Genomic DNA, 14738 nt, shown 5'->3' on the forward strand with positions numbered 1-14738 from the left:
GTTCACAAAGGGGCAAAGGCCGCTTTTTTTTTTTGGGACCGGAACAGGTGTGAGTCTGGTGTTTTTCCCATTTCTTTTTTTTTTTTTCTTTCCTCCTTCCCTTGTAACTTGCCTTCCAAAAAGCATTTTAGAGATCTGAGCTTTTATTTCTAGAGTTTAAAGGCCCAGTGGTAAGAAGTGTGAACATTTTCTCCTGTACACTATTATTTGACTGGTCTATCTGCTAAATTATTCTGAGGAACTCTACATTATTATCAGAATTAAATTAGATTTAATATTAAATTGACTTCTATTACATTAAAGGTATTTTTAAATTATTCGGCTGTATGTTGGTGGAAATATTAGAGCAGAGTCTTCTAGAAATGCTTATTACCTTGTATTTTCTCTAAACAATGTTAGATTTTCTTCAGATATAAAAAATGATATCCTTAATTATAGCAGGTAATATCTTGATCATTGAGATTATCAAAAGTCCATTGAAATTAAACTAAAATCTAATGCATAAACATTTTTAGAGCTGAGTTTTTGCTCAGAAACCATAAAATTCAACCTCCTCATTTTACCAAAAATAAAATTACATTCTAGAGAGTTTTTATTTAGTGTTTTATCTAGAACTTTACAGCTTGTTAATGGTAAGCCGGCACTTGAACTAAACCTTCCTCTCAGTCCTGCATCTTTTAAGAAGAGTTTACTCTTACATTCTGTTTCTCTTTTTTTAAGATTTTATTTTATTTGTCATAGAGCAAGCACAAGCAAGGGGAGTGGCAGGCAGAGGGAGAGAGAGAAGCAGGCTCCCCACTGAGCAAGGAGCCCGACGACACAGGACTCATCCCACGACCCTGGGATCATGACCTGAGCCAAAGGCAGACACTTAACCCACTGAGCCACCCAGGCGCCCCGTATTCTAACAGTTTCATGTGTGTGTTGATTTTGTTGTTTTGGATTCAAGTCTTTTTCTATGGGTCAGACTTAAGAAATATTGAATATATTTTTTTGGTACAACTTTGGAAGTGCATGGGGTTCATATGTTTATAGTCACTGCACCATGTTATAAGCAGAATCAACAAAGGCATAATAATTTCATTGATAGGCCTAGTCCTCTTTAAATGAACTTTATGAACATCAGAATCAATAGAACATAACTAGTACAGTAATGGAACCCAGGTTTTGTGCGTTTAAATCAAGTGATGTAGTAGAATACCATGTAATACTAGGCCTTCCTTACATCCTGTTTGGTCCATTTGTAGAAGCCGTCATGGGGGAAATAAAGCTAGTGCTTCCCAGGATGGGAAGATGAGGCAGGGCTACTGCAGGTTGGACTGCTGCCTCTACAGTCATCACTCCAGGGCTGCCTTACACTTGCTAGCTCACTTCTGGCTTCTGCTCCCTGATTTTTATTCTTTGTTTCTGCTGGCTTGCCTTGACAGACTGAGAACCACCCCAGTGTGTGCCTCTGACCCTTGTTTTTCACTCTAGACTTCATTCTGGTGTTCTTGGCTTCTGCACACCTGACATGTATAATTCGTTTGCCACCCCCATGGCCAGGCAACAGGAGTGTAACGGAGGCTTTGTCTTAGTGCCTGACTAGAAGTTGATAGGAATCCCTAGCACTTTTGTGTCCTGCTGCCCCCAACTTGCAGTCTTAGAAAAGACTTAGAGGGCGCCTGGGTGGCTCAGTTGGTTAAGCGACTGCCTTTAGCTCAGGTCATGATCCTGGAGTCCCGGGATCGAGTCCCACATCGGGCTCCCTGCTCAGCAGGGAGTCTGCTTCTCCCTCTGACCCTCTTCCCTCTCGTGCTTCCTATCTCTCATTCTCTCTCTCTCTCAAATAAATAAATAAAATCTTTGGAAAAAAAAAAGAAAAGACTTAGAAAAGACACATCATCCCCTTTAAAGTAACATGATTGCATCTTAGAGAAGTTGCAGGGGCTTGTTATCACTGCTGCCTATTGTGGTACACCTGCCCCTTACAAGAAAGCCACGTTGTTTCTTTATTCTAAGTTTGTATTTGCCTGCTTGGGTGGGTGGAGGGTGGGGAAAGCTTGTCCTGGATATTTTCAGTCAGGTCCACATAGCCCTAAGAGTATAAAAATCGTGCTTTAGTACCTATGCCAAGGAAAACGTGGTGTGATTATCTTTCTCCACATTGCTGCAGATATAAACTGCAGTTAATCAGTTCAACAGTTTCAGCAAAAGGCTTAACCCAGGGGCGCCTGGGTGGCTCAGATGGTTAAGCAAATGCCTTCGGCTCAGGTCATGATCCCAGGGTCCTGGGATCGAGCCCCATGTCTGGCTCCTGGCTCAGCGGGGAACTTGCTTCTCCCTTGTCCTCTGCCTCTCCCCTGCTCATGCTTGCTCGCTCTATCTCTGTCTCAAATGAATAAATAAAATCTTAAAAAAAAAAAAGGCTTAACCCACATGTCAAAGATTAGCTCACTTAGATCCACTTGACCACTGGACTTGAGGATTGTGTCTCCTTTGCAGACAGAAGGCTTTTTGTTTTTTAAGGGTAGGGGGCCCTGCTTTCACTCAGCACCCTAGACCTTTATTAGAATTCGAGCACCTTTATCTTAAACATCTATAATCACACAAATAAAAGAGCCAACTTTGAGGATTTAAACAGTACCATTGTTACGTTCTTGGTATAAGTCAATCCATTAGTTAGGCCCAGTGCCTAAACGAATTCTAGCAAAATCTTCCACTAATATGATGATGCTAAATCCTCCACTACCTGCATGAGGCAGAACTTACTCCAGGCCAGTGGGAGGAGTTTCCATCTTATCTACCAGCTCCTCATGGAAAATGAGGTCATTGTCGTTGCCATGATTGACACAGGATATCATCATAATATATACTTGCTTCATTTATATGCCATGGAAGGAAGTAGAACTTCACCAAGAAGGTAATCTCTCTTGGTTGGAAGATCCAAGATTTGATGATCCCCCTTTAAGCTCAACATATCACTCCTCTATGAAATTCAAACATTCCTTTTCAAGGAAAAGGGTTGGTCTTAGGAGCTGCCTTTAAAATAAGAACATTGGGGCACCTGGGTGGCTCAGTCGGTTAAGCGTCTGCCTTTGGCTCCGGTCATGATCCCAGGGTCCTGGGATCGAGCCCCACCTTGGGCTCCCTGCTCTGCAGGGAGTCTGCTTCTCCCTCTCCCTCTGCCCCTCCCCCACTCGTGTTCTCCACACACACCCTTCTCTCGCTCACTCTCTCAAATAAATAAAGAAAATCTTAAAAAAAATAAAATAAAATAGGAACATTGTGCTTCTGCCTCCACAGTCTCCACCTATACCAGATCTTTTTGGTTGATTTTATCTCCAGGTGTTCTGCCTATCTCTTAAAAAAGATTAGTTCCCATTACCTTAGAAAGAAAGTAAAAGCAACTACAGCTAGTGCAGCTGCTGTTAATTTCTACTTAAATCTGGCACTCTGTCTGTGTCCTGGACTTTGCCACATTTTTTCAAGCTTATTGATCTGGGTCTGTCTTTCTCACTTGAATATGATGCCCACCTCTACCTGACTCCATGATGATAATTTAATCTGTTCATATTCCCAAATCTGGCTAACCCTTGGCCATCTTACTTTTATGTCCTCTGATTCCTCTTTGCTTTGAACTGTGGCTTTCACAAGCTAAGTTTCTCTTTTTTAATGTGTGGCTTACCTCTTTTTCATAGTCTCCTGTTAATAGCATTTAATATGAGAAACATTTGTTTCGATATTCAGCTATGACTATTTTACTTTAGCCTCTGTGTTAAAAAATAAAAATTAATTGAAAATAAAAATAAATTACAGTGTAATGTATTAACATTTTAAGAATCAAGGATTTTTCCATGTTAATCTAATTCTGTTTGAATGCCAAAAGTTTAGTTTAGTTTCGAAATACAAAATCATCTGCATTAGATGTTGTCTGGTACTGGGATTGTACTAATACAAGGGCTGCCTCCCCTGCCTTATGGAGCTGATTGGCCACAGTATCTAAACAACCATGCAGGGTACATGAATCCCCATAGGAATCTTTGGATATAACCTCTGATAGGAAGGTGATGTGGATAGGTAATTCTAGTCAGATAAATATGTTTGTGAATGTTTTGTAGTGCTGAACTGAGTCTTCAGAGAAGCCCAGGAATCTTTGCTATATGGGCAAACCTTTAAGCCTCATTTGTGAGTATAGAAAAGAATAAAGCACTGTGTATTAAAAGGAGCACAAATAAAAATGACGGAATAAGTGAGAACTTCAAGCAAAATTCCATCCCACATTGCTTTGCTTTTCATTAATTACAGAGATGACTTTGAAAACAACTTACAAATCCTATCAATTTATATTTTAAATATACTTTGTGAGATAAGTGTTTCAGGGAAAGCAGTGTTTTATAATTGCATAAGCAGAAGTCATTTAAGTTTTTTAAAATGAATTTTCTCTTTTTTGAGGGTAACCCATGCATTATTATTCACTGGAAAATTCTGTTGTAACCAGATGAGGACAGAGCAAAGCATTTTCATGAGCCATCAAATGAACATTGAAATTATATTATTGTATAGAACTCATTTTTATAGTGCTGTTTGGCAAAATGGAATCTTGCCTTCTCTTTGGAAAGAAGATTTTTTTAAAGATTTTTTTTATTTTTTTAAAGATTTTTTTTATTTATTTGAGAGAGAGAGAATGAGAGACAGAGAGCACGAGAGGGAAGAGGGTCAGAGGGAGAAGCAGACCCGCCGAGCAGGGAGCCTGATGCGGGACTCGATCCCGGGACTCCAGGACCATGGCCTGAGCCGAAGGCAGCCGCCCAACCGACTGAGCCACCCAGGTGCCCTGGAAAGAAGATATTTTTAAAATGTTAATAACCACTGTCTACAATCTTAAAATGAGGGACATGACTTTGAAAACTTGTAAAGGTAATATTTTATGAAATCAATGACCAGGGGTGCCTGGGTGGTTCAGTGGGCTAAGCTTTCAGCTCTTGATTTTGGCTCAGGTCATGATCTCAGGTTGTGGGATGGAGTCCCCTGTCAGGCTCCCTGCTCAGTGGGGCGTCTGCTGAAGATTCCATCCCTCTCTCTCTGCCCTTTCCCCTTGCTTGTGCACTCTCTCTCAAATAAACAAATCTGTAAAAAAGAAAAAAAGAAGTCCGTGGCCAAAAAAGTCTCTTCCTAAGTGCTGTGCCCTTCCACTCACCATTCCTTTTTTAATCCTTTTTTCTTTAGATCCTCTTGGGTCTGTATGGGGAGGTGTGTGGAGGAGAGAGACGGGGGCCTGAGCAGTAGGACAGGGTAGGATGGTTCATAGGAGCAAGTGCAGTTTCTTAGGGAGTACAGTGATTGTAAATTAGGGACGGAGAAGCCTTCCGGGTTGCACATTTTTTCCCATCTAACATTTCTAAAATCTTTTTTTTAAAGATTTTGTTTATTTGACAGAGAGAGAGAGAGAGCGAGAGCAGAAACACAAGCAGGGGGAGTGGGAGAGGGGAAGCAGGCTTCCCGCCGAGCAGGGAGCCCGATGCGGGGCTCGATCCCGTGACCTGAGCCGAAGGCAGACGCTTAACGCCTGAGCCACCCAGGTGCCCTAACATTTCTAAAATCTTATGTCTTAAAATCATGGCAGTGGTTTGTTTTAGTGGCATATAAAATAACGTATATTATAGTTGATGCTGTCTTAGAGTTGATGAAATATTTGAGCAGTTCTGTGAGCTCTACTATCTTCATACCACCAGAAAATTAATAGAGATGCAGGGAGAGGAAGAAAGAGGGCCTGGAGGTGAGGAACAATATTAGGGCAGCAGTTTTAAACTCTGGCTACTGCGTATTAGAATTGTCTACTGACATAAAAACACCACCATCTCTTGCCCTCCTCACAAGCCAGTTAGAATAGAATCTCTGGCTTTGGGCCCAGTAGTTTTTAAAAAGCTCCCCAGGCGATTCTAATGATCAAGCAGAGTTGAAGAACCACCATATTAAGGAAATCAATGAGTTCAGGAAAGGGAACTTATCTCAGAGGAGTTCTTAATGGTGGGTACATAATTTCTACCCTGTAGTTGTGAGGATACTTAACAAAGTATCTTGAAATTCATAAAGAACTAAACTAGTGTATGGCATCACTACTGTTACCAATTAAACATAGTGAAGAGAACAGGAGTTCCTGAAGCTGAAATTAATGAAACTTGAATCATATTAGTTGATTTAAAAATATGTGCCATTGGATCGTCTATAAGTATTTCATTAATCTCGTATCCCTCAACTATATATTGCAGTCTTTCTAAGTGCAAGGGTCTGTATTTTTCTTCCTTAGTATCACTCATCTTAACCAGTACAGTGTTTGGCACTATTTAATAGTAGAGCATTATAGTGAAAGTCTGTTCTCTTTGGAGACTTAATCTTTCCTGGAAGGATTTGTTTTTCTTATCCATTTAATCACTTTTGCTATTGTTTTTAAATTATCCCTAATTTCAAGTGCAGCAGCCAAAGCTGGATTGCACCCTTTGAGGAAAGTCTAACTAAAATAAAATGTTATGGTATTAGGATTTTCCTGCCCTTTTCCATTATTACAACACAGCATTATTTCATGTTTTTTATAAAGCTGTATTTTATTTCCAGGTTTTATCCAGCCCCTTATTCTTGAAAGCAACTTTGAGATTAGGGGTTATGTCTGTTTATACATTAAAATGTCATGCCCACATCTGTATTCAAGAGGTTTTTGTATTGGGCGCCTGGGTGGCTCGATTGGTTAAGCGACTGCCTTCGGCTCAGGTCATGATCCTGGAGTCCCGGGATCGAGTCCTGCATCGGGCTCCCTGCTCAGCGGGGAGTCTGCTTCTCCCTCTGACCCTCCCCCCTCTCATGTGCTCGCTCTCTCTCTCTCTGTCTCTCTCTCTCTCTCATTCTTGCTCTCTCAAATAAATAAATAAAATCCTTAAAAAAAGGGTTTTGTATTGGCTAATTATATATATGATGTAACAATCATAAAGGACACTGTAATCTGACGTATGGGAGGAGCAATAAATAACTTGTGGACTTGCTTTGTAAACATTAAAACAAAAATATTTGTTCTTAAGAGGCTCATTCACTAAGTTATTTCTTTAATTAAGTCTGTTATGGCTTCTGTAGACTGATAGAACAGTCCAGATTCCTTTGTGCCTTTAAGGCCTCCATCTTTTTTTTTTTTTTTTTAAGATTTATTTATCATTTGAGAGAGAAAGAGAGAGTGGGGGCGGTGCAGGGAGAGGTAGAGGGCAAGGGAGAATCTCAAGCAGACTTCCCGCTAAGCCTGGAGCCTGATGCGGCTCGATCTTACGATGCTGAGATCATAACCTGAGCCGAAATCAAGAGTCAGATAGGCTTAACCGACTGAGCCACCCAGGTGCCCCAAGGCCTTCATCTTTGATTTTGTACTTTAGCTAACCAGTTTTCTTTCTACTCCTGGGCAACCACTCTTGTCAATCACAGATACTTTTTTATCAGCATTACAGTGTCCCTTGTATAGGAATGTAAAACAGCCTTCTTTCTTCTAGTCCATAGGTGAACAGTTGAGTAGTACTATGAGTGAGGAAGTTGAGATGTTTTCTAAATCTTAGGTTTAGTCCTCAAAATATGGTTTCAGTATTTGGTTAGAATTGGGAACTTCCAGTTCTGCCCCCTCACTAGTGATGTATGGTGACTAACATAACATAATAAAATTAAAAAAAAAAAAAAAAGAATTGGGAACTTCCAGTGTATTAGGCATATTTGTAATTTGAATTATTATATGAAAACATATTACATAGAGAGATAACTTTGGGGAATATGTATATGATTGCTCATTTGTTACTTTTGAGGTAAATAACCATGTAACCCTATAGTCTTACTGAAATCTGAACATGATCTTTTATTCCTAAAATTTTTGAAGGTTAAATGGAGATTAGAAAATCAGTTCACAAATTTGAATAGAATAAGGATCACCTTCTTAATAATAAAGAGATTGCAAGTTTGCCTAACTGGTTTGTTAAGATGCCAAGTAGTTTATATTGATAGGCCTTTTGCCACAGGCAAAAAACTAACATGAAAAGATTTTAAATGAAAAGATTGGAAACTAGTAGGAATATTAAAAATGGTTTACCTTTTAAATTCACCTGCTCTGTGGAAATATTTTTTCTTCAGTCATTTTCCAGATGATAGACACAGATGTGATATAAACGAGAACCACAAGTAGCTTCAAAAGTCGTAAGGAACAGTCCAAAGTTTTGGTCCTAGCCCACTTATCTGTGTTTTAACTGGAGTTGGAAGTGTTCTTAAAGGCCTCCACGTTGAACTGGATCCAGATTGGCCTTGTGGAAATGAATGCCTATATTTTCCTGATGCCTAACATACCTGCTATCATTAATTACATGCCAATGCTAATAAACACCCTCCCTGCTTGTTTATTACTATAACTTGTTTCAACTAAGCATGCCCTTAAACTTGTAAAAAGTGCCTGTTATTTTTCTTGACTTCTTCAACATAGTCTATCTCAGTTGAGCAGGAAGGTCTAGCTTAGAGCAGAGGTTTCTCGACATTTTGTTGTTGTTGTTCCCAGAAAGTTTCTAATTTCTCTTTAAAGAAAATTTAATTATATCTAAGTCTTTTAGAAAATATAAGTGCAAAGTAAACACTAATGAAATGATAAAACATCTCCAGTTGGAAGAGAAGGCCAGATTTTTAAGTGAAAGAGAATTGGAACTAGATCTGAGATATCCCAGTAACTTCATTATGTAGATGCCAAGGCTGAGAGATATGAAGTAGACTTGCCAAAATGTTATCACTATTTAGAGACAGAATCAGAACTAGAAACTCTTCTTTTTTTTATGGTATGTGTTTTGTATACTTGCCCTTTAAAATTTTCTCTCAATTTTTTTCTGAAAGTAGGCGATAGGGTATAGATAAATAAAATACTATTACCAGTGGTGTGTGTTCATACTCATTAAGATTCTTTTGATTACAAGTAACAGAAACCAGTAAGTAAATGGATCTAGCAAAAAAAAGGCGGGGGTGGAGGGGAGAGAAAATTTAGAAAAGATTCTGGAATATTTCCCAGAATCCAATTCTGGTGTGGGTCCCTTAGTTTGAAATTCAGAGAGAGGGATAAACACACAGAGAAAGAGGGAGGAGACAAAAGCTATTGTCCACTCTGTTCCCACCACCTTCAGTGTCCTTCTGTCTCACCTGTGTGTCTGTCTTACAACTCTTAAAAATTTTTTCTTTATGCAGTGGAGTCCCACAGCCCATAGGGAAGAACCGTAGTCTGTCAGGTAGATTCAAAGTAGAGTATCTTAAAATGATATTAATATGCATTCCTACTGCCTTAAACATTTTACCTTAAGAGTTAAGATGTATGTTTAGCTACCAGTGTACATGTAGGATAAGGCCTTTGATTTCAGTATAATATGCTGATTGAGCATCTGCTTTCTCTTTCTTGGGAGTATGCAACCCGTAATCTAGATTTACAATTTTGGCTTCTTAGGAGCAAGAATTTAGACATGGAAACAACACGAATGCAGAATCCTTCTAGACTTATGTTTCTCTTCTAGTCTCCTGTTATCTCTCCAGTACCTACTTTGACAGTTTTTTTTTAGCAACTTACTTTTATATTAAGTCTTGCCAAAGCATTAAGCCTGGTTTTCATAGAAACATCTTCTTCCCCGGTACTCATAATTAATGGGGTTATATAATATATAATCGAATCGCATAATTACTAACAATAAAACTAGCATAAACAAGTTCTAATATAGTTAGAGCAGAAGTGTGTGGGAGTACTAGAGATGAACCTAACTACCCACTATGGGCAAGCTATGGGCATCTGTCACTGTATTTAAAAGAGGGGACTTGAGAGCGTTGGTAATCTAGAAGTGGGGTAAGCAGAGGTCTATTAAAAGTGATTCTACTGTATTAAAATGATTTATATACCTGTCATAGCTTCCTACTAGGCCAGCAGCTCTCAAAACGTGATCTGGACACTTGGGTAGAGGGATTCCTGAGACCTTTTCAAGGGGTCTATAAAATCAAAACTATTAGTCATAATAATACCAAGACTTTTTGCCTTTTTCAGTTCTGATTTTCTAAACATTTCTTAGTTTTATTTCCTAATATGATAAATAGCAAGAGATACGAACCCACATAAAAGCTCAGTGGGGGCCCTCAGTACTTTTTAAGAATCTCTGTCACAGAAATCATTTGAATGGCTGCACTAGACTCTGTACTCCTTAAGGATGGGAGCCATGTTTTATTCATCTGTGTTATTCCTGATGTGTTTCAAGTATTTGTGGTCTTTTAAACTGGGCCAACAAAGTGCTCCTATTCAAGATTTAAAGCCTTCACACACTTTTTAAAGCCTCATTGGAAAATGTTTTCATACTCTTTCCACTAATCATGCTTCTTTTCTTCTTCAAAACATTGCTTAAGAGTTCAGGGGAAAGGTATTAAAATACTGCATTATACCTTAAAGGCATCTGAAAGCACCCATTTGCACACCACTGCTGTTTATTACAGACCATATTCATTAATAGATAGAACTTTCAGCTTCAGTGGAAAGACAAACTCAAATATAAGATTTGGGAAATTCAGATTTTAATCTCAATCTTACTAAATTCATTAACAGTAGGAAATTATTTTTAGACATTTAAATTTAATATAAAATAATTATGGCTTTGTTTCCTTCCTGACATTTTGGTATAAGGTAGGCATGTTTCTCATCATTGCTTTTTCCAGACCTCTGATAGCATGTACTTGAGATTCGTTGCATATGTTGCATTGAGGGACTCTTCAACTATTGGATTACACATGCATTCAGAGTTAGGGGCTACAGTAAGGAGTCTCCTGGACTTTAGAGACAAAATCAAGAACAGTCACCATTAGGAAGATTTTCTAATATAAATCATGTGGGTGTGGTACTATCTGCACTCTACATTTTGGTCCATTTTTCTGTTTATCTGTATCTCCCCCCCCCCCCCCCCGACAAACTGTATGCTTCTTGAAAAGAGTACCATGTCTTACTCATCTTTGATTCCAAACACTTAAATGGTGCCCTTTACATAGTAGGCACTTAGTTAATGTTAGGGGAATGCATGAAGTCGTTTGCCCTGAAGAGATGAATCCTAAATGCATTGCTGATGAGCCAAAGGATTTCCTGAATCTCTTCTCAAAACCTGGGTGAATTCTCATGGAATTAAGACTGAACCATAGCTTCCTAACCATAGTTGTACATTTCCAGACTGTAGGAGAGCTGGTGCCATCATGGGATAATATATGTACTATCAAAATAAGGTCTGTAAAGTGACTTTACCACAATGTTTGGTGCCTAGTAGTCATGTAGTAAGTGCTAACTTTTGTTTACCTTTTCGGTTTCTCTTGAATTTTGTGTCAGGGTCACCATAAGAATTCTTACTAATGGTAGGAAAAATTGCCCTTCTGTTTGGACAAATATCCATAGCAGTTAAAGTTCTAATTTAGACATACCCAAGTTAATAAATCTGCTGGAAAATAGAAGTCAGAGCAACTAGCAGGCAGAACTGGTACACAGTAGAGCCTAGACAATGACCTGCCCAGTTTATAGTATTTTCTAGACTAGCTATTCTAGTCCCAGTGTATCCTAGAATTTTATTTGCATACATATGTGTGTGTTCGCTCACCCACACATACAGATATATATTACCTTTGATTTTAGTGCGTTAGACTAGCTGGGTTTTCAGAAGTTACTTCTCTGCCAAAGATATGTAGTCTCCACTCCCTTCACATTTTTGAAATTTGATTTTATGCCCTATTAGGCCACCCTCTTTAGAAAGAGATAGTATATAAAGGTTGTTATTGGCAAGGGGCTGCAGCAGCCCGGTAAACAAACTTGACAAGCTCAGTTTTTTTACTAGCCAAGAGTAAGGTTTTTCTCTATTCTGACTAATGATGCTACTATAAACTTACAAGTTTCCTTGGTTTTTATTATTACATTTAATTCTAATCATCATTACTGTGGCTACTATGTCAAGGTAAATTCTTGAAAATGATCAGTGTTATCTCTGAATACATTTAATTTTTTTTTCTTTTCCATTCAAGATAAACTTTCATTGGAAGGAATAGTGGTACAAAGAGCTGAATGCCGACCTGCTGCCAGTGAAAACTACATGAGATTAAAGAGGTTAGTGTTCTTTAACTTGAAAATAATACCTGATAATTCCTTTTGGGGATTGAAATGCATATATTAGATTGTTTATTAACTGTATGAAAACTGTGGTTATGTTGAAAGTGTTTTCTTCAAAGGCTGTTTTGTTTTAAAACTGAGTAAGAACAAACTTCTAGTTATAAAATAAATAAGTCCAGGGAATATAACGTACAGCATGGTGATTATAATTAATATTACTGTTTTGCATATTTGAAAGTTGCTAAGAGAATAGATCGTAAAAGTTCTCATCACAAGAAGAAAATTTGTAAATATGGTGACAGATGTTAACTAGACTTATTACGGTGATCATTTTGCAGTGTATATATATTTCAAATCATTATGTTGTATATCTGAAACTAATATAATGGTATATGTCAATTATACTTCAATTATAAAGAAAAAAAAACCCCAAGTAAGAGTTTCTTTGGCAAGGGAACTTTCAGAACCTGGCCTGTTTATTTGGGATGTTTGAAGCTACTCTCTTAATATAACCTGGAGTCAGACTTTTTATACTTCTTTTTCTAATCATCTTTATAGATCTTGATTTTTTAAAGACCTGTAATAAGGTATTTGTACTATTTTATTTTTAAAGACTGTAATTTTCCCATAATGAACATTTCTGAAATACTCTACATTATAAAGCAAGTGTAGTTGCTAGAATATCATCCTTTTCTCTTGATTTACAGAGAACTTTTTATAAACTTAATGCTTTGTTAGAGATTTCACATAAGGTCTCTCCTTCCCCACTGTTGTACATGGTCAGCGTTTTGTAATTAATTTGATGATTGCAAATTCTTGATACTCCAAATTTTATGACTTTAAATAAAAGAGCACTTTTTTTAAATCCTGAAGAAAGACTTTTTAAAAAATTTTTTTATTTTAAGTAAGCTCTACACCACCTGTGGGGCTTGAACTCACAGCCCCACGATCAAGAGTCATGTGCCCTATCGACTGAGCCAGCCAGGCACCCTTTGTTTTATACTTTATATTGAATGTATTTCAACCCTGTGTACTTCAGAATTATAAGTTTGTTCATTCACTCAGCACTTAACTGTGTGAAAGAGTAGTGAACAAAACAGGCAAAACTCTCTGCCTTCATGGAACTTACATTATAGCTATACAGGGCTCATAATGGGGAATACACTGTTCAGGTGGTAGCAGTAGCCTGCCTGGATATCAGTGTTCTCACAGATAGAAGTGACTACTGGAGAGGCACCTGGGTGGTACAATTAGTGAAGCATCCAGCTCTCGGTTTCCGCTCAGGTGGTAATCTCAGGGTCGTGCGATCGAGCTCCATGTCAGGCTCCCCACTCAGCATGGAGTCTGCTTAAAGATTCTCTCTCCCTTTCTCTCTGCCCCTGTTCCCCCGCCATGCATGCACACGTGCTCCCCCTCCAAAATAAATAAATAGATCTTAAAAAAAAAAAAAAAAAAGGTGGCTGCTTGAGCTGGATCCTCTCTAATGTCACATCATCTTTTTAATTTCCCTCCTTTCTCAGTTAGATTAGAGTGTGTCTCTCAGGAAGGAAACAAAAAGACTGTTTTCTTGTCCAGTAATTGTTTTCATTTAAATGGCTTCCCAGGGCAAGGAAAAGGATGATAATCAAAATGAAAATTTTTTATAACTGAAAATAACTTTGGAACACAGGCAGGAGGTGTTTCTCTCTTTGTGTTTAGCCTATAAAATTGATCAGACAATGTGTGTTTTTGAAGACTTACCTTCTTCAAATAACCACTGAAATTGCAAAATGCAAAATCTGGTTATTGAGCTGCTTGCCAAGATCTTTTTTTGTGGTCCTAATTTTCTTTAAAGGTTTCTAAAGATTTCTGATGATGAGATTAGGCAAGTTGCCTGTTGTGTTAATGAAATGGCTGCTTTTTTTTCTTACCAAAAGATACAAAAATTGTGGGTGCCTGGGTGGCTCAGTTGGTTAAGCAGCTGCCTTCGGCTCAGGTCATGATCTTGGGGTCCCGGGATCGAGTTCCGCATCGGGCTCCCTGCTCGGCGGGGAGTCTGCTTCTCCCTCTTACCCTCTTCCCTCTCATGCTCTCTGGCTCTCATTCTCTCTCTCTCAAATAAATAAATAAAATCTTTAAAAAAAAAAAGATACAAAAATTGTTTAGTCTTTTGAGTGTGCTAGGAGACCAGCCATTACATATTTCAGTTACTTAAGTGACTTAAGGAAACAGGATGATTCAGGAGAATGATAATCATGTGAGTTTCATAAAACAGATGATCCGTGACATGTCATGAGCCCTGAGATTTTTTTTGACCAAGTGGAGAAAGACAGGAGTAAGAACATTCTAAACAGAGAGAGATATGCATGCATAAAGCCTTGGGGAAGACATTGGGGACCTCTGTGTAGCTCTGCGAGCCTGGAATGCGGGATTTGTTTGAGGCAGAGCAAACAGAAGCTCCAGTCTAGACCTCTGTTTTGAGCTCCAAACTTGCATATTCAAAAACCTGGTTGAATGTCCAATAAACATTTTAAATATATGAAAAACTGTTCCCCCAGGCTTTCCCCCAAAACCGGCTCTACCAGTGGTCTTTCTCATCTGAGTTAGTACAAACTCTGTT

The 14738-nt window shown here is 38.4% G+C and overlaps 1 protein-coding gene across 1 annotated transcript in view; it reads left to right on the forward strand.

Annotated features, from left to right (window-relative positions):
* The window catches only part of GTF2F2 (general transcription factor IIF subunit 2), a 153254-nt gene that overhangs the window by 69741 nt on the left and 68775 nt on the right, over positions 1 to 14738 (forward strand). Inside the window, exon 5 of the mRNA XM_025875004.2 lies at positions 12055 to 12136. Within this exon, the coding sequence (XP_025730789.1) occupies positions 12055 to 12136 (82 nt within the window). The remainder of the gene's footprint in view (positions 1 to 12054; positions 12137 to 14738) is intronic.

Source organism: Callorhinus ursinus, unplaced genomic scaffold, assembly GCF_003265705.2.
Source record: "Callorhinus ursinus isolate GAN/ISIS: 27379988/994484 unplaced genomic scaffold, GSC_fseal_2.0 scaffold7, whole genome shotgun sequence".
In the NCBI taxonomy this organism is placed as follows: domain Eukaryota; kingdom Metazoa; phylum Chordata; class Mammalia; order Carnivora; family Otariidae; genus Callorhinus; species Callorhinus ursinus.